This window comes from Littorina saxatilis, linkage group LG4, assembly GCF_037325665.1.
Source record: "Littorina saxatilis isolate snail1 linkage group LG4, US_GU_Lsax_2.0, whole genome shotgun sequence".
Taxonomy (NCBI): domain Eukaryota; kingdom Metazoa; phylum Mollusca; class Gastropoda; order Littorinimorpha; family Littorinidae; genus Littorina; species Littorina saxatilis.
Genome location: NC_090248.1, coordinates 18923283 through 18943973, shown reverse-complemented (window position 1 = coordinate 18943973; position 20691 = coordinate 18923283). Strand labels below are relative to the sequence as shown.

Here is a 20691-nt window from a genome sequence, read left to right as displayed (position 1 = left end):
GAGGGATATAAACAGTAATTTCTGAGTTTCCGAGCGAATCGGCGAAGACCTAGACAGGTAGCTGCTTAACGCCCTGACAGGACAATTTGACAGATCGGGGTCTCCAGGAGCGAGTATATCGCTCAAGGGTGGAATACGAATGCAAGGCGAAGCCTGACCGGGCTTTTGATTTTTAGCGAGAAAATTAGACGTAAATCTCAAAGAGTAGGAGCCATCCCTCTCCAGGGAAATATCTTTAGCGAGACCAGAAAGTGCGTGCACCTCGCTACCCCTCCTAGCCGTGGCCAGCAAGACCAAAAACAGAGTTTTTCTCGTCAAATTAGGTAAACTAGCCAACCGGAGAGGCTCAAAGTCCTCCGATGCAAGGAAACGGAGAACCACAAACAGATCCCAGGCAGGGAGCTGTGATCTTGAGAGAGCTGCATCAAGGGCAGCTCCCTTAAGCACGCTTGAAATGACACCGTCAAGATTGATCTTGCGACCGAGCTGTCTAAGCGTGGAAGAAATCGCAGACCTTCTAACTCGCAGTGAAGAAGGAGAGACCCCCCTACTAGCCAACCAAGAGAGGTGGTTGGCTACCTCCATGGACCTTGGGGAAAGATGTTGAACCTTATTCTCAGAGCACCACTTGGCCCATGCAGCCCAATGAGAAGAGTAAACGGAGCTAGTTGAGTCTCTGTGTGCTTTCTGTACCAGTTTCAAAGTTGTGGCCGAGGCCCCGGCACGACGCAGAGCGATTCTGACAGAATCCAGCCGTGAAGCTGCAACGCTTGCGGATTCTCGTGCGGGACCCCTGACCTGGGCTGTAACAGGTCGCCCCTTCGAACGCCTAGAGGAATGGGTGGGCGCACTGCCAGCCGCAGAAGGTCCGGATACCAGTGCTGGCTGGGCCAAAGAGGAGCAACCAGCACCAGCGCTGGCTTTTCCAGATCCACTTTTCTTACTACCTTTCCTAGCAGGCAAAACGGAGGAAAAGCGTACGCCTGCAGATTTGACCAATCCAGATCCAACGCGTTCACCGCCCACGCCAGAGGGTCCGGGAACGGTGAGACGAAAAGGGGAAGCCTGGTGGAGAATCTCGTTGCAAACAGATCTATGCAAGGCTTGTATACTTGAACCCAAAGGCGGTCCAACGCCTGGTGGGAGAGGGTCCATTCTGAGTGCAGAACCTTGTCCCCCCGACTGAGGGCATCCGCCAAAACATTGAGCGTGCCCTTCAGGTACTTCGCTGAGAGAAGTATGTTGTGCGAGCTGCACCAAACCAACAGACGGCAAGCGCTCTCCGACAGCTTCTGCGAGCGTGTGCCCCCCTGCCGATTTATGTAAGCGGCCACAGTCGTATTGTCCGTGTGGACTTGAACATGACTGCCCCCCAGAAGCGGCAGGAAAGCCTGTAAACCCAGAGACACAGCCTCCAGCTCCAGCACGTTTATGTGCTGAGGAGCTAGGGAGAGATCCCACAGACCTGAGGCTGTCTGATCGGCCAGATGAGCACCCCAGCCTGTCATGGATGCATCTGTAACAAGAATGTTCTCCGGCGCCGGAGGAACGATCGGAACACCCTGAGAGACCCAGGGGAGCAGCCAAACACTTGTAGTGTTGCTGAACCAACTCCCCAGTCCTATGCGAACATTCCAGCCCTGAGAGGCTTGGTCCCACTGCCTCCTCAAAGCCGCCTGAAACGGCCTCTTGTGGACCCTGCCTAGAGGCACAAGGGGAGCCATCGATTCCATCTGCCCCAGTAGGGAGGACAACTCCCGGGCCGTGGACACACTCTTTCCTTTCAACGAGCGAACCAAGTTCTGAAGCTTGTCCACCCTCTTTTGAGAGGGACGGACTAACCACTCCACCGTATCGAAATCCATGCCCAGGTAAGTGAAGCGTTGGGATGGTTCTAACTCTGACTTCCCTAGATTGACTGTAAAGCCCAGCTGAGCCGCCAGGTCGAGAACCCTCGCAGTCTGAGTTCTGCACATGTACTGGTCCTGATGCAGATTCAACCAATCGTCTAAATACGCCCGTAGGCGTACCCCCTCTTGTCTGACAAGGGAGCAAAGCTGGCGAACGACCAGCGTGAAGATCCAGGGGGCCAGGGAAAGCCCGAAGGGGAGTGCCCGAAATTGAAACACTTTCTCGCCCCACAGAAAGCGCAGCCATTTCCTGTCTTGAACATGCATGAGCACATGGAAATATGCGTCGGTGAGATCCACCGACGTGGCCCAATCTCCCGGACGCAGAGCTTCCCTTACAGAGAGAGGAGTCTCCATGACAAACTTGACTACCCGTAGGTATTTGTTCAGGGTGGACAGGTCCAAAACAGGCCTCCATGCCCCTGAGGCTTTGGGCACCACGAACAGCCTGCCGTAAAAGCCGAGGGACTCTCGATCTCGAACTTCCTCTATCGCACCCTTCAGGAGTAGGGAAGCCACCTCCGCATGAACGGCTGACTTGGCTTCCGGGTCCACGGGATATCTGAAAGGCGGAGGTATCCTGGACAGAGGTGCCTTCCCCTCTGCCCAGAGGAGACGGAATCCCGAACGCACTATTCCCAAAATCCACCGGCTGGACACCAGGCGTGTCCAGGCGGCCAAGGCCCTGGAGGGGCCACCCGCCGCCACCACGGCGGGGGTTACTGGGAATAGTGGCTCGGGAGACCCTCATTGGGGGTGAGGCTTGTGCCCCGACCCCCGAGAACCCCCAAAGGAGCCTCTCTTCGGGTAAGGCGCGCCTCGCCCCCTACCCCGAAAAGAGGTGGACTGATTTTGCATCTTGCCCCCCCCAGACGAAGAAGGCTGAGCCTTACTCTGGGAGGTAGGCTTGCTCTGAACCTTCTGAAAGCCGTGGTGAGCAATCCTTGCAATAGCCAGATCCCTAGCGTCCTGGGTTTCCTTCTGCAAAGCGTCCAAAGAGGAAGTACCCAGCAGCGACCCTTCCGTAAACGGGGATACCTTAAGTCTGTCAATGGTACCCCTGTCTCGGATCTTTGAACCCGCCAAAAAGGCAGTTCTGCGGGAATGTACAGCATGCCCGTAAAGCCTGGCTGCCAAGCTCAATTGTTCCTGAGAGACCTTGGCAAGCGTCGCCAACAGAGTTGTCACATCCTCCTGGGAGGCGTCGTAACGGAACTCAAACGGGTCTAACGATGAAGCGATAGACCTAGACAAAGAGCGTTGGAGAGAACTAGAGACGGAACCCAACTCGAGCAGAGATCTACCCGTCTCCTCCAAAGCCTGAAGAGCAGACTCCGTGTAAGGGACTGATCTATCCCTGGCATACCCGTCCTCCCGCAGAGAAAGCAGTTCCGGAGTCACCGGTAGAACTGATCTCGGCAAAGCGAAAGAGTCAAGTAGAGCGACGGGACGAACCGACAGTTTAGAGCTCTTTGAGAGCGCAGAACAAGGAACGTGTTGACCCGCTTTAGCCAACCAGGGGCCCACCACCTCCGGCGCCTCCCCATGCTGTGACAACAGCGGAAAGGCATCGGACATAGCTCGACCTTTCGCAAAAACCTTCGACATCTCGACCGCCAAAGAGGGGGACTCCCGGAATCGGAACGAACTTTTCGGTTCCTTAGCACTCCTGAAATCCCCTAAGGCAGAAGGAGGATGGACAAACTGAGATTTGTTCACCGCCACCTCCTCCTCGAGATATTTCGAAGCCACTCCAGCCGCCAGAGCCACCGCATCTGGCAGCTGTCGTGGCAAAAAGAATCCAGCACCTTCAGCCTGAGAGGCGGCACCGTCATCCAGGTAGCCGTCGTGCCCTTCCGTGCACTCCGGAGACTGGTCCCCGTACTGACTAACAGAGTCAAGTCCAGAGCCAGCCATACTACCACCAACTTCCTGCCCCCTGGGCGGAAGCAGATGCCCTTCAACCTGACTACGGCCAGGAAGAATAGGAACATCTGTTCGCTTGTCAGGGCTCTTCGCACCCACTGACACCCCGACTAAGCGGTGGATATCAGCCGATGTTTCAGAACTTTCACCTGGGATGAGACCCGAGGCTACTCCCTCAAGACAACGCTCACGTGGAGTGCACATACCTTGTGAAGAAGAACGGACACCGGCCGGAGACCCCACGGGAGCCTGAGAGATCCCATCCTGAGACGCATGCACGTCCGCCCTCGTAACAGTAGCAGAGGGAGGCAAACGCACACTGGCCAGCGACGACGTACCACCGACCCCTGCCGGCAGCGCACGTATCTCCGCCTTAGTTGACGAAACTTCAGCCGCTAAGGCCGAAACCTGAGAGCTTAATGTCAAAAGCAAAGAAGCAAAATCCGCAGATGCAAGCCCAGACCCTACAGGCGAGACATCCCCTACAACATGCTTAACCCCGAGCAAGGGCTTCTCCGTAGGTTTAGCAGACGAACCGGAAACTCCGGGCACGCCAACAACAACATCACTACATTTTTTGGATTCTGAACCCGAAAGAGACACGGACGTATCGCCGTGCGTTTTAGAACTTCTAGAACTTCTAGAGCTTTTCTTAACAGGAGAGGGCGAAGCAGCTACATGTTTAGATGTTGACCTCTTCCCGTCCGCATTGTCGGCCATGATGAAAACAACTCACAAACAAATTTGGAAAAAATTTTGTAAGTCCGAAAACAAGCCAACAATGCCGCCAAAATTCAGGTAAAAAATGGAAAGATCTCACCTCAACAGCAAATGCGAAGTCCGGTGACAAGAAGACACCAAGGGGAACACAAACCAGGTCTGGAAGACCAAGCAAGTAGGCTGAAAACACAGCCGGAGCGTACCAAACACGACCAGCTCCACTGATCGCTGAGAGTAGAATGACAAGATGGCGGCATATGCGCGCGCATATGGAAGGCAGCCTCCCTTACGGGCTGACTTGGATACCCTTACGGGTCTCGGTCACTCTTTTTTAGAGGCGTCTTCCTTGTTGCTAAGGGGACGCGTACAGCGATATCAGCACTGAACTATGGGTTAATTGCTATATGTGAGTTGGGTAAGATATGTAATTTAATGCAGTGCTAACTTTTGAAAGTCATCTGAGCCCTTCACGAAAACATTTTGATGATATCTGAGTGATAGTGATACATGTACAATCATTTTGCTTTGGTACAGACCTGGCAGAATATTTTCTAAAAACAGAACCGGTGGTACACATGTTAATGAATATGCAGTGCATCCCGGGACTCGCTCTATAAAGGTTTCTCAAGACCATGAATTTCTGGTATGTTTTTCGGCTTATAAAGCGTACAGGACGCAGTTTCTGGAGCCCTTGAGCTCATTCCACTGCTAGTCTTTCAACACTCACTCCCCACTCCATACACACAATAGTAAGAATACATAGACACAAATGTTAGATTCTGTTAAATAATATTTAAATCGCATCTTATATGTTCGTGGACTTTGAACAAGTAATACATGTAGTTACACTACATAATTTTTGTTCTGATACGGCAAATCTTAACAAACTTTTTCCTTGGATAGCACATTTTCACCTCTACTGAGCTTGATGAAATTTGGTAACAATTACATAGAATTATCTGGAAAACACCTGGTCATTCAAATATGGCTCTTGCAAATACATGATAATTTTGCACCCAATAATGGTGTCAGAAATGCATAATAGCATAACATCTTTTTTTAGTATTGTTTCATACAAACACCTTTCCGTAATCTTTGCACACTCGGCATCCAGCATACAAACATGTATAACAAAAAAAACCATGCCATATGTATACAATACTCTTCTCTTGTTTTGCAGCCTAAAAGATTAAAAGTAACAATCTAAGAGACACCAACTTCATAACAAACTCATATAAACCATCAACAAGGGCAAAGAATTAAATGTGACATTACTTATGGAATGTTGTGTGTAAGAAAATTTGAAGTGCAAACATCCTCTGCAATGAAAACTCAAGTGATTCCGAGCTATAACAGTTTAAAAAACCCAGAACAGGTATACTGTCGAGGTAAGCAACAGAAATCGAAAAAAATCTCTTATTACCTCAGAAAAAGAATCAGATTATTATCTGCTCAAGCCATCCTTGGTGGTGCATAAAACAGTGCATTGTACTTTTTTTTTAAAAAGAATCCTTTATGGTTAGACAGCAAGCTAGGTTACAGAATTATTCAGAAAAAAGAAAGCATGCTTTCCTCTATACACACTTCCATTCAAAATCATTCACACCCAGTCTGTCTGTTTTACTCCCAGTCGTCATCATCATCACCGCCTCCTCCACCACCACCACCGGGCTTGGGCGGGGAGGGAATCATGGCCGAAATCTTGTCCATTGCACCCCCACCACCATCCGACTTCTCACCACCCCCACCTCCAGGCTTTCCAGACCCAGAAATACCCTTCCGTCGCATGGACAGCTGTTTGAAGAGATCGCCCATCAAATCTCCACCCCCACCAGACGACGCTGGTCCCTTCTCTTTTTCCTCCTGCTTCTTCTTCTTGCTCTGCGCCTTCTTTTCTTTGGCCGAACGAAGCATTGCTTTCCCTGCTCCCCCTGCAGCCCGGATAGCGTCCATGAGGTTTGACCGACCGTCGCTCGGGGCTGCAACTGCTACCGGCACATCTGAAGGGGGTGGGCCCTCCGGAGGAGGTGCTGCTGGTCCAGGAGGGGGTGGTGGTCCTGGGGGAGGGGGTGGGGGAGCAGCAGAAGGAGGGGGCGGGGGACCAGGAGGGGGAGGCGGGCCAGGGGGAGGGGGCCCTGGGGGTGGGGGAGGAGGTGCTTCAGAAGGTGCACCTGGGGCAGCAGGACCGGAGGGAATGGCGTCGGTTTCTGGCGCGATGGACGGCAGGTCTGGTATGTTGGTGGCCAGCACTGAGGGGGCGATGGACAAGCCTTGGTCACCACTGAACGTCACGTCATCGGCCACACCTGCACACAACGTGACACCATGGTGACTACATGAAAAGGTATACACTTCTCGGAACACTCCATATTTCCCATTTTCATATTGGTGCGGATGTGACAAGTTGTACTCCCACCTAATAATCCTAAAGCTGGTCCTTAATTGAGCCCGAAGTCTTCTTTGTGAAGTCTCTTTACCAACAATTCAGTGCTACCGTTGTATGCCGATAATAGACAGGCGCTGAAGAATAAGAAAATATGACTGACCCTTTGTTCCTTTGCTTCAAATCTTATCCTTTTTTCAAGAGAGTGCATGAAACATGAGACAAATCATGCTTAAGAAAACAACAATAACAAAAAGATATCCCAACTGCATACATTTCTTCTGTAAGTGCATGCTACAGTAAACAGTTTTATCCATTTCTTTCCTACCTCTGGATTACAAAGCTCCCCATTTTCAAGATAGAGCATTTATAATTTTGCCTTATTTCTCACCCGGTAAGTTTGGCAGGAAGTCTGGGACAGCAATTTCCGGCACGTTGCCAAGATCAGGAACGTAGAAGTAGTTCTCCTGCTGCTGGCGTTGCATCTCTTCGCTCTGGACGATGGTGGTGGGAGCGTCCGCTGGACCAGCAGCCCCCTCTGTCACCGCTGCTCGCGTCTTGGTCACCACACCCAGTGGGTCCAGCATCACATACTTCTTGTAACTGTGCAAAAACAGATCAATATGCAATTAACTTTATGGTTCATTTTAAAAGTAGCTGGGCGACTTTCAAGCCGGCAATAGTATGCGATGCATTCTGATGTTTCAGATGAATGCAAACAAATATTTGGTCAGGCTGAACTTGTTAAAATTCAAGGTACTTCATAAACATTCAAAACAATGTACAGCTAAACAAAAAAACGACCCTTCTTATGCTTCAAGTCACAAATATTCAAAACAATTTGAAGCTTACAAAAAATTCTACGCTATCCCAAGACTGTGGGGATCGAGAGAGAAGCAGAGACACTGATATATATACAAGAAAACAAGTGCCTGACAAGATATCATCATTACTTACGGGTTTTCAGTGGTATTGAAGAGCAGCAGAGAGCTGATGGACGGCAGAGAGTGGGGTAACCCCCCCAGTCCCTCTCCTTTCTCCGCATCTTTCTTTGACTTGGTGTTGAGGTGGACGTTGAAGAACTGCAGCTTCTCTCGCAGCACACGTTCGTCTGACGGCGGATGCTTCGACTGCACTCTGTAGTGCTTCCGTTTGGTGACCTTCACCCCCTCCGTAGCTGCAAACAGGGTGTGGTAATTCTTCTGCTCATCTTCAGCAGGGTACTTGGAAGATGCAAAAACTTTGGTGGCCTTGTTGCTACCTTTGAGTTTGTCAACACGTGCCTGTGCTAAGCTGACTCTGTCATTGACTTGCTGTAATCGAGTTCTGTTCTCAGCCACTCTCTTGCTGATCCGAGTAAACACATCGTTTGCCACCTTTTCCAGGTACTCCAGAGAATCGGTAATTTGAAGGATGGTTTCCTCTCGCCGCAAGTCTGGCGGGATGGTTGGGATGGAGAATGCCTGTTCACTCATGATTGTCATGGGATTAGGCTGAAGAGGTATTTAGAAACTAGCCATCTTGACACACCATTACCTGAAACAACCAAAAAACAACTTTATCATAGTACAGTTATCACTGAGGCATAACACAAAAATCCTCTTGCCAACATAACTTAAATCTACTATATAATACTGGTAGGTTTTTCGGTGGTTTTTCGATTCCTGTGACCAAACCGCGCGGATTTGTGCCTTCTCCTTCGGTTGCTATGCCAACGTGACCCAGGAAATCGATTCCGCTAGGTCCCGACTTCCAATTTTGTCCACGAACAAAGTTTGAAGAGGTTTGTCTCGCAAATTTGAGCAGACAACAGTGAACTTTGACCTGAACTTTGACATCGCGGCGAAAGAGATCTGTGATTGGTTCTTCTTCTAAACACTACATTAAACACTACGCGACCGCACCTCAGACGAACCTAGCTGTGTGTTTTATTTCTCTACCCCAGACGAACCTAAAATAATAAGAAGATAGATAGATCTGTTTATCTGTTAATGGAACTCCAAAATATTCCATAGATTTGTTTACTTAATTTTTAAAAGATAAGTTCGAAACATTATCACCTGATAAGTCGCCGTATAACCTTATAGGTTCCAGCGACTAAATATTTTCCCCCGGTTCAACCATAGACATGTACGTCATCATGATCTCCCCTTAATTTGACCGTTATTTTGGCTGTCTTAGTGAAATGGTAAGATATATCTCTATGTTTTTTACATGTAAGTGTTCGGAAAAAATACAGTTATAGCAGCTATGTACAAAAATAAGCAGCATATGCTCTTTTCGCCAAAGTAAAGTCCTTTTTTCTTCTGGTTTCTTATATGTGTCACAGCACACCGCAAGCTTTTAGGCGAATAGCAAGTGAGTGGTATATATATATCATCAATTTTATAGTAGATAACGGTGTAAATTACTTGCCATGTTCATGTCCATTATACGTTTTCCATATTCCATATGTGTCATTTAATTGTGTGTTGCTTGATGCCATGTATGTATGTGTGTACATGACTTTAAATAAGCATGGATGGATGTGTGCACTCGATTGTGTGTGTGAACCATGTATATATTTTCTGTTGACAATGTTGTCAATTACATATGTTATACTATGCGTTTGAATCATTAAGTATTTTAGACGTCATACTTTTTTTCGTATCTTCACGATGGCTTTTTACCCGTTTAAATTTTAATGCTTCCAACTTTCAAAGCGCTGCACGGCTGGGAAGAGATGCGCACTTTTATCACTGTTGTTCATGTAGACGTAATCATGGATTCATGCAAACGTCATACCTGCTGTATTTTATTTTGTTTGTTTGTATAGTCGCGTGCGGTCGCGCAGTCTTTTTGGTCAGTTCCGATTACCTCCCATTGATGCGAAAACCTATATGACTGTTTTTTGTTATTTTTCTCTCTGTTAATTCACCAGTGGCTATGTAACATGTGTTATACCTTATAGGTTCCAGCGACTAAATATTTTCCCCCGGTGCAACCATAGACATGTACGTCATCATGATCTCCCCTTAATTTGACCGTTATTTTGGCTGTCTTAGTGAAATGGTAAGATATATCTCTATGTTTTTTACATGTAAGTGTTCGGAAAAAATACAGTTATAGCAGTTATGTACAAAAATAAGCAGCATATGCTCTTTTCGCCAAAGTAAAGTCCTTTTTTCTTCTGGTTTCTTATATGTGTCACAGCACACCGCAAGCTTTTAGGCGAATAGCAAGTGAGTGGTATATATATATCATCAATTTTATAGTAGGTAACGGTGTAAATTACTTGCCATGTTCATGTCCATTATACGTTTTCCATATTCCATATGTGTCATTTAATTGTGTGTTGCTTGATGCCATGTATGTATGTGTGTGTGTACATGACTTTAAATAAGCATGGATGGATGTGTGTACTCGATTGTGTGTGTGAACCATGTATATATTTTCTGTTGACAATGTTGTCAATTACATATGTTATACTATGCGTTTGAATCATTAAGTATTTTAGACGTCATACTTTTTTTCGTATCTTCACGATGGCTTTTTACCCGTTTAAATTTTAATGCTTCCAACTTTCAAAGCGCTGCACGGCTGGGAAGAGATGCGCACTTTTATCACTGTTGTTCATGTAGACGTAATCATGGATTCATGCAAACGTCATACCTGCTGTATTTTATTTTGTTTGTTTGTATAGTCGCGTGCGGTCGCGCAGTCTTTTTGGTCAGTTCCGATTACCTCCCATTGATGCGAAAACCTATATGACTGTTTTTTGTTATTTTTCTCTCTGTTAATTCACCAGTGGCTATGTAACATGTGTTACAGAATTGCACCGGTGTAAGGGTTAACATTTTATTTTTCACCAAGAGAATATAATTCATTATATGCGGGATAATGTGCGGGGGGGGGGGGGGGAGGGGTGCAAACAACATTTTCACAAGCACATAACCAACAAAATGACATCGCATGCGCAGCACACAAAGTGCGTAGCACGGGTACCACTAGTTAACTTTATTAACTGTCTGCTCAATACCTGAGTCACCTACCGGAGAGATGACTTATAGCTGAATGCAATATCTATCATTCTCATAAGTAGGTCAAATCTACAAATCAAATCTGTAAACTTCAAATTTATGAAAAAGCAAATTGGTTACAGCATGACATCATATGCTTCCTGCAGCCCACAGCAATAATCCATGACATTTGGTCAGCTTTTGATTAAATCAAGATTCTGAATAAGAATCGCGCCATTCCTATTGTCTTCAGCCTAGGGCCAGTAGGGGGGCGTTGAACCAAAAACATTCAGGGCACTGAAAGTAACAGTTTATGTTCGAACATATCGTACACGCTAAAGCATCTCATCTTCATCACTGCAGAATATCCTGTTTGTTTGCTACATGTTTGACGCCTTGCTTTGTTGAACAAATGTCAAGAGTTGGGCATGACACAGAAGTGTAAGTACTTACCACAAGCCTTTCATTTGTTCACTTTATCTTTCGCTATCCTTCTTACATCTGACCGGAAGTGCTGTACACTGTTCAAGATCATGTGATTCTTAGTCATGTGACTTGTAGAAATGTTTCGTCGTTATCACCGGAACCTACACAAATAAAAACGCAAGCTGATAACATTTTATTTGCCCGACTAGTATGGCGCTAGTATTCAAATTTGATTGTCTTTCTTTTCAGCACTCAACACCATGATGGTAGAGTGGGAAGAGTATGTGTGGGGGTGCGGCACTCGAACCGGTATCCGGACCGCTATGACTGATGCCGCCGGTTAGTGAGTAGCATAGACCTATATTAGATATAGGTCCCTGTGAGTAGTAAAGGCACTTTTCTGGGGAAATTAGGCGTACCAGAGGATAGTTGCCTTGTGCAGGGATTTCCTCACTATTTTGAAGAAGAAGAAGAAGAAGAAGAAGAAGACTTCATTTGGCCTACATCTGTCTACTCAGTTTCAACCTCTACCGTGTGAATGCATTACTGAAATCGTCAGACTGTTTAAAAACGTCCAATTCTGGCGCCTGTAATTGTGACGACACACTAGTGTTAAAAAAAAAATCATTAAGCTTCGCGGAGCAGAGCAGACCCGGCTAAAGCAAACCCTGACGCAAACGGGGGCGTGGCCAATTTATATATTAACCTCTGGTTTTTGCTGTGCCTGCTATTCGGTGAAGTAAAACGTACGTCTGAAGCAATGGTGGCATATCCCTGTTGTACATATATAAATCCTCCGATGTGACTAGACTGGAGGCTTTGTCCCGTGTCAGTGGAAAGAATTAAGGCGGCACCCACACTGAGACTGTTGCCGCCACGGTGAAGTTTCAGGTAAACACGATCGAAGCAGCTTTGTTTCGCTCGGCGTCGGCCGTTCGTGACAATGCAGTCGTAGCAAGATAGTAACATTCCTCAAACTAACATCAACCAATGTCAAGCTGGTACCGAACTGCGTCTAGTGTGAGATCATGTGTGTCTGTTCAGAGCCAGGTGCTGTTGGGATGATCTGGGTTTTTCTCTCCTGTTTTCTTCTTCCTTCGTTCTGCCGTAAGGTGTAGGCCCGGTGTTGATCATCGTGAACTCAGTGACCCGCCACATTTTTAAACGAACGATCAGTCGTTCCAGAATAATGGGAGTCGAGTTACCGTGTCATAGTTTTGTTGTTGTTGTCGGCGTCGTCGATGTTGTTGTTGTTGTTGTTGTTGTTGTTCAGTTTCGCAGAATAGACTGGCGTGTGCCTTTTTACGTTCCTACACAACAGGCCTTTCCTGTCCAAGCCGTACATGTTCAACCACAAGAAGGGCAAAGCCCATACGACTCACATGCTTGACCTTGACCTTTACATGACCTTGACCTTCAGGGTCAAGGTCAAATAACGAAACCTAGCAATGACATCATACACTAAGAACTGCTTTACACATTTTTCCTACCAAAATACATGTGACCTTGACCCAAGGTCAAGGTCATCCAAGGTCATGCAACACAAAGCTGTTAATTCAAGACATAGGAAGTACAATGGTGCTTATTGGCTCTTTCTACCATGAGATATGGTCACTTTTAGTGGTTCACTACCTTATTTTGGTCACATTTCATAAGGTCAAAGTGACCTTGACCTTGATCATATGTGACCAAATGTGTCTCATGATGAAAGCATAACATGTGCCCCACATAATTTTTAAGTTTGAAACAGTTATCTTCCATAGTTCAGGGTCAAGGTCACTTCAAAATATGTATACAATCCAACTTTGAAGAGCTCCTGTGACCTTGACCTTGAAGCAAGGTAAACCAAACTGGTATCAAAAGATGGGGCTTACTTTGCCCTATATATCATATATAGGTGAGGTATTGAATCTCAAAAACTTCAGAGAAAATGGGAAAAATGGGAAAAATAGCTGTTTTTTAGACAACATTTATGGCCCCTGCGACCTTGACCTTGAAGCAAGGTCAAGATGCTATGTCTGTTTTTGGGGGCCTTGTCATCATACACCATCTTGCCAAATTTGGTACTGATAGACTGAATAGTGTCCAAGAAATATCCAACGTTAAAGTTTTCCGGACGGACGGACGGACGGACGACTCGGGTGAGTACATAGACTCACTTTTGCTTCGCATGTGAGTGAAAAAATGAAAGACGAGTTTACTATAGTACATAATGTAATTTTATTTGGCTTTGTGGACAAAAGCAAGGTGTCACTTGAAGTGACAAACAACGTGGTACATTTTTGGATGAAAGAAAAAACTGGTCAAACTGACCAAATAATGTTCAAAATGACCCAATTCTGAATTGCCTAATTTATGATAAATGTTTACCCGAATCCCAGAGAGTCATGTTTCCCATTTTTACTGCATTCATCAGTTTAAAAGGAACGACCCCAATAATCAACAACACCAAGCCAGTACATAATTAGTAACGTGATTTTTAATTTTAAAGCGTCTCGAAACTTAACTGCACTGGCCTGTGCTGATATTGATATTTAGCGAGGGCCAATTATATCTTGTTAATCAGTGTTAAAACAAGAATGCACACGCTCTCTACATTGCCGACTGGTTGTCGTTCTGACCGGCATGTGAATTTAGTAGGTCGCTCCAGCCGACTGTGTGTTTTTGCCAGGTATATATTAAGTCTTAATTTGCAGTGGCAAACGCCGTGTGATATAACCGTTATACTGTATACCAAGATCATGTGTGTGCTTTGTGTGTCGACCATACAGGCTGTACTACAGCACAGTGTGTATAGTTTGCGCTGACTTGCAAGTTTCCGTTCTGAGTCGATCCCGTTTAGCTCACTGGTACACTGATTAAAAACCATAGAGTGCTTTTCTTCTTCCCAGAGAGTGTATCCCTAGAAGAGTGGCGCACGTTATATGTCAAAGCAGCACCGCCCTGATATGGCCCTTCGTGGTCGGCTGGGCGTTAAGCAAACAAACAAACAAAAAATCCCTAGAAGACATACATGTAGGCCTAGACCTATGCTACGATTAGTTAGTGTAACTGGGTCAATGTATAGCCATGCACAGATAATACTTATTCTAAAATCAAATGACAGCTCGCGTTCTTGCGCAAGTCAGTTTGAATCTCGCCAAGGAAAATAATCTGCCGGCGTTTTAACGTAGGCTACAGTGTTAGTGACGGTATAAGAACTTTGACGTGGCGACACGTTATGAGAGTTAGACATGCCGCCGCTTGAACTGAATGGCAGTCGATCAATTAATCCCTGAGTACACAGGTGAAATATTGTGTTTCAGGCATTGCCTTGCTGCTGTGATCAACAAGCACATTCAACACTTAGTAGCAATTCTTCGGAGCCAAGTAAGTGCAAACAGCGTTTTCTTTATTTTCCTGGAACACAGTCTTGTTATTTATAACACTTGAAACTGTGTAGAAAAGTACACTTACATCGGAAACATGTGACCAGATCTGTGTCGGTTTATTGTATTGTCACAAAGTCAGGGTATGGCTTGGGCGTCGGTCATCGGTCTTTTGCCTAGGTAAATTCAGAAAAGACCGATAGATAAATGTATCAGTCAGTCAATGGACCGATTTTCTAAATAAAAAAATTAAAAAGAAATAAAATAAAATAAACGTTTTTTTTATTTTTTTAGATTTTTATTTTTTTATTAGAAAATCGGAATATGGTTACAGAAATCGGAAATAGCTAGAACGAAATCAAAACTCGGAAGAATTCCGCGAAAACTGGAAGGGTTGGTAGCTTTTCAGGTTACATTCTTTAATTTGTTTCAATCAAATGCTTATTTAGCCCAACTATGTATGAATGAAGAAACAAGAACAAGAAAGTTAAAAATCGAATGCAACTCCCCCCCCCCCCCCCCCTCTCACAATTTACTGTACATTATCTTCATGAAATTAAACAATCTCTTCAAGACATTGTGCCTTCAGTCTTCTGAAATTCTGCCAGATGAAGGTTGCATAAACCATAATATTGCAACTTAACCATTGGTTTTTGATCTTTTTGATTCTTTATTCTTCGTTGTTTTTGTCCTCCCTTTAATTTAAACAAGTCTCACAATAGCTCTGTAACTGTAATAAGTTATAAGTTTCTCACATAGAAAACACACACACACACACACACACACACACACACACACAAACACACAAACAAACACACACACACAAACACACGCACAGACTCATTTCGGGATCCTTGTTTGAAGTAGGTACTGAATAAAACGTGCGCGTGCCAACACACACACACACACACATATATATATATATATTAATACTAGATGAATACCGGCTTCGCCGGGAAGAAGTAGAGCCGAATACCCGGATCATCAATCTCTGCAGCACTTGCAGAGATCAAAGACCTCCAACGGTCGGTTGATGAGATGGGCTCTTCTGCTGCAGTCCTTTTCTTTCCGGGTGAAGCCGGCGCACCGTACGAAGGAAGGGAGATAAACGCGCAAAACACTGGAGTAGATAAGGAAGAGTTACTGGGAATGGATGTACAGAAAAACTAAAATCGGTTCAACGCTGCGCGCTGAGAGCACGCACGTGTTCAAAATTTTCCACGATTGTGTCCGGGGTCTACCTGAATATGCCCACCAAATTTGAAGCAGATCCATCGAGAACTTTGGCCGTGAATCGTGAACACACAGACAGACAGACAGACACACACAAACCGTATATAGATATAGAAGAAGATATATATATATATATACGCACACAAGACAGATGTGAATAATAGCATCAGACAAAGACGATTTTGAAGTCCAGTCATTGCATGTGCGATTAGTGTTCCCGTTTGGTCCACACCAACGGCACGACCCTTCCTCTACTTGAGCACGACACACACACACACACACACACACACACATACACACACACACACACACACACACACACACACACACACACACACACACACACACACACACACACAGAGAATTCGTACCACTAGGCATATATATTCCCGGTACATGCGAAGTAAGTCACACACAGAACAGAAAGCGCAACTAACTTAGTATTGCTGTAAGCTATTCCGACACCGCCCCTTTATGGACAAGATACGTCTTGCAGCACATATCAGTTACTAATAATCAGCCTCCATCACAGTGAGGAGTTTTTAAAGGCAAAGGCCCTTGTACACAATCCAGCTTTTCACCTTCAATCTGTCCAGGCTGTTCCATGGGGCAACCCCAGCCCTCCACATGGACACACACCTAGAGACAACAACCTGGGTCTTTTCTGTGCAGAGTGGGATTTTGGTTGTTATTGTTGATGAATTCATTTCGCAGGTTGACAATGAAGTGTCAGTTAATGAATTATACATTACCACAAGTGAATGAAATACTAGTATGATAGGCTAATTCTGACATTACAAAAAGTCCAACTCTGCACAAGAGGCATTCGGTTTTGTGTGTGTGTGTGTGTGTGTGTGTGTGTGTGTGTGTGTGTGTGTGTGTGTGTGTGTGTTTGTGTCAATTTGCGTCAGTATGTGTGTGTGTGTGTGTGTGTGTGTGTGTGTGTGTGTGTGTGTGTGTTTGCATTTGAGTGTGTGTGGATCTGTTTTCCTTCAGTCTCGAGTTTCTTTTGGAGGGTCGAAAAAGATAGGAACTCCCTTTTACTCATTGACCATGTTCGCCCGTCCAGCGATGCATTCTTAAATTGTGAATTCTGTCTGGCTTTTTGCCTTCAAACCACACATCCATATATTAATCACTATTAATATCTCCCTTCCACAGCTGCAAGCGAAGGATGAAGCGCAAGGCGTCAAGGGCGGCGCCCTACCAGCCACCGTCCAAACTGACCAAACAGAGCACCAGCACAACGATCAGCAGAAACCTCAGCACCCTCCGTCGCTCCAACACCTCCCTCCCAGCCACCATGGCCCCTCCCAAGTGGCCAAGCTTCAGGGTCAAGGCTACGACCTCTCGCGGCCAACCCGATGCTTCTACGACCTTGCCCTTGCCCAAGTGGCCCACCCTCGTTCCCACTGGCAGAGCAAAGAAGGCGTCCGCCGCGTCCTCGGCCGTGCTTTCAGCTGTTGAAGAAGATGTGACGGAGGTGAGCGAAGAAATGGAGGTAATCGCTCCGGGCTTGAGGAGAATGTCCACCCTACAGTTGGAAGATGAGGACAAGGAGGTGGACAGTGCGGGGAGAAAGTCCTCGTCACTGAGCAAAGCGAGCGCCAAATCGCTGAGCAAAACAAGTTCCAAATCGCTGAGCAGAGCAGGTTCCAAATCGCTTAGCAAGAGGGGTTCCACGTCGATGAGTAGAAGCGCTTCTAAATCGCTGAGCAGGACAAGTTCCAAATCGTTAACCAAGGCAAGATCACTGTCGTCTGCGAGCAAGGCGTCCGCGGTGGCTACCCTGGAGAAGAATGGTTCTGTCGTCACGCTGGACACGGAAGGTAACGTTACGACCGTCACGCCCCTAGCCTCTGGATCCTCTGTAGTGGAGACCACCGCTCTGTTCTCCGCCCCTCCCTCCATCCGCAAAGAGCTGTCCAAGAAGTCGGATGGCGCTGCCACCACTAAGGCGCACCTCGTCAAGAAGCTTTCCAGCATCCGAGTGTTTGGTACAGATGCACCGGAAGAAGACGATGAAGAACGGGACGAAGACGGGGCTGCCAAGAAAACACCGGTCAAAGGCAAAGCGAAGACCACGGTATCCAAGACTGGCGCTTTAGCGAAGGGCAAGGGCAAGGTTACTGCAGCCAAGACCAAAGGCAAGGCTACTGCAGCTAAGACCAAAGGAAAGGTCGCTGCAGCCAAGACCAAAGGCAAGGTTACTGCAGCCAAGACCAAGGGCAAGGTTACTGCAGCCAAGACCAAAGGCAAGGTTACTGCAGCCAAGACCAAAGGCAAAGTTACTGCAGCCAAGACCAAAGGCAAAGTTACGGCAGCCGTGGCTGGAGGAAAGGGGAGAAGCAAGGCGACGGCAAGTAAAGGCAAGACGAAGACGACCAAAGCAAACGTCAAGGCTGGAGCCAAAGCGGCGGCCTTGAAAGCAAAGGGCAGAGGGGTGAAGGTCGTCAAAGGAAGAAAACCCGACAAGAGCAAAGGCAAAAAGGTTACAGCCACGAAGTCAAAGCAACGAAAAAAGCCTGTGGTGAGTTAAAGTAATGTGTGTTTTTTTAAAGTAACTAAGTTTCTTATAATAAATCACTGGACGTAGTCTTTCAAACACTGATGTGATGCCACGTGTATATGGTACATTTACAAACAGATACCACAACGTAAGAAGCCTTGGCAAACTGAAATAGCTCTTACCGTTTGGACAGCTTTGTTGATGAAAAAGGCATTTCTTAAAATCTAGCAAATTCACCAGAATTGAATTTGAAAATAAAACCCGCATATCACACATACAGATTACTGTTTGCTTGCCAGACCTCGATAAAGTCAACATTTGGTCTTCTGCTCACCCCTCAACCAGCACCTTCACTTTTCAACAGGAATGCGTTTTAATGTTGTTTCAGCCTGGAGTGACGAAAAAGTTCCGCGAAGACGTCAAGGATGAGGAGTTGAGCAAAGGCAGCTGTGTGAAGAAGATCGAGTGGACCCCGTGGTACAAGGCACTCGTCCCCGCTAACCCCCCTCTCAGAGGCAAGCAGTCGTGGGATTTCATGCCCCGGAGTCGTTCAAGACCCAGAGGACCTCCTCCACGCAAAATCGGACTCCGCAACGTCCGGCTTTTCTGGGACAAACAATACGCGCCAGCCGTCTACGAGGTGGCCGTGCAGATGAAAGCAAAGAAGCGGTACGTGGTGTACTTCAGGGCCTGCGCGTCGTGGAAGAAGCACGCGTTCTGGGACACGATCCTGCTCAACTCTGGCGCCGTGAACCACGAGGTGAAGGCCGTGTTGCAGGCTGGCGGCCAGATCTGGCTGAGGAGAGGCAACGTGCTAGATGAGGCTGCCCTGAAGGAAGCCAAGAAGCACATCAACAAGTATTACGACTACGCCTGGCACAAGCGGAAAGCTGCGAGAGCGACTGGAAGAGCACATCGCCGTGTGAAGAAGTGCAACACTCTCATCTCAGGCAACTGATAAAACGTGGAGATAATTTAGACCAACACTAGCACAGAAGAAAAACCAAGAGCGAAAGCAAAACCAATACGCAAAACTAACAGCAAAAGCAAACAAGTCGCGTAAGGCGAAATTACTACATTTAGTCAAGCTGTGAACTCACAGAATGAAACTGAACGCAATGCATTTTTTCACAATGACCGTAGTCCGCCGCTCGTGCAAAAGGCAGTGAAATTGACGAGCCTGTGTAGCGCGGTAGTGGTTGCGCTGTGCTGCATAGCACGCTTTTCTGTACCTCTCTTCGTTTGAACTTTCTGAGCGTGTTTTTAATCCAAACATATCATATCTATATGTTTTTGGAATCAGGAACCGACAAGGAATAAGATGAAATTGTTTTTAAATCGATTTCGGAAATTTTATTTTAATCATAGTTTTTATATTTTTAATTTTCAGAGCTTGTTTTTAATCCAAATATAACATATTTATATGTTTTTGGAATCAGAAAAGGATGAAAAAAAAGATGAACGTAATTTTAGATCGTTTTATATTAAAAAAAAAAAAAATTACAATTTTCAGATTTTTAATGACCAAAGTCATTAATTAGTTTTTAAGCCTCCAAGCTGAGATTCTTGGCCAAAATTTCAATCAATTTTATTGAAAAATGAGGGTGTGACAGTGCCGCCTCAACTTTTACAAAAAGCCGGATATGACGTCAGCAAAGACATTTATCGAAAAAATGAAAAACAATTCTGGGGATATCATACCCAGGAACTCTCATGTAAAATTTCAAACATACAGTGACATTAAGCATTGTTATGCAACAACAAAAAAAAAAAAAAAAAAGCTTTTGTGCACAAATCAGAAAATACATTGTACATTTTACCTTCCTGTGGCAAAGGACCCAGCAAGTTGCACTGATCTATATTTTTAGATCAGTGGCAAGTTGTCAAGACTGACAGGCGCTTGCATTTGGATGTGTCCACTGATGGTAGGTTTGGTTGTGATCAATCAGAATAATGTGGGAATAAAAATGCATGACAGTTTGGTATGATGACATGTAATTCACATATGCTGAAATGTAATATTATACATGATATAATATTATTATGGCTGTTGCCATGACCATGAACCCCAAGAAAGGTTTAATGTTATGTTTGTTTGTTTGTTCGTTCATGGGCTGAAACTCCCACGGCTTTTACGTGTATGACCGTTTTTACCCCGCCATTTAGGCAGCCATACGCCGCTTTCGGAGGAAGCATGCTGGGTATTTTCGTGTTTCTA

General features: G+C 45.9%; 2 protein-coding genes across 3 annotated transcripts; one reads left to right on the top strand and one right to left on the bottom strand.

Annotated features, from left to right (window-relative positions):
• Window positions 1-5328: 5328 nt before the first annotated feature.
• On the bottom strand, window positions 5329-11527 carry LOC138964167 (WASH complex subunit 1-like). The gene is made up of 4 exons (XM_070336057.1): window positions 11391-11527; window positions 7897-8475; window positions 7331-7542; window positions 5329-6862 (listed from the first exon to the last, which is right to left on the bottom strand). Exons 2-4 carry the CDS (start codon window positions 8421-8423, stop codon window positions 6177-6179), a joined length of 1425 nt encoding a protein of 474 aa, XP_070192158.1. The 5' UTR covers window positions 8424-8475; window positions 11391-11527; the 3' UTR covers window positions 5329-6176.
• A 515-nt stretch (window positions 11528-12042) lies between these two features.
• LOC138964161 (coiled-coil domain-containing protein 71-like) lies at window positions 12043-19955 on the top strand. 2 transcript variants are annotated; one of them, XM_070336050.1, is made up of 4 exons: window positions 12043-12254; window positions 14669-14732; window positions 17126-18494; window positions 18862-19955. In XM_070336050.1, exons 3-4 carry the CDS (start codon window positions 17139-17141, stop codon window positions 19429-19431), a joined length of 1926 nt encoding a protein of 641 aa, XP_070192151.1. In that variant the 5' UTR covers window positions 12043-12254; window positions 14669-14732; window positions 17126-17138; the 3' UTR covers window positions 19432-19955. The 2 variants fall into 2 exon arrangements, with proteins under 2 accessions (XP_070192151.1, XP_070192152.1); XM_070336051.1 differs by lacking the exon at window positions 12043-12254 and adding an exon at window positions 13946-14034.
• Window positions 19956-20691: the final 736 nt, after the last annotated feature.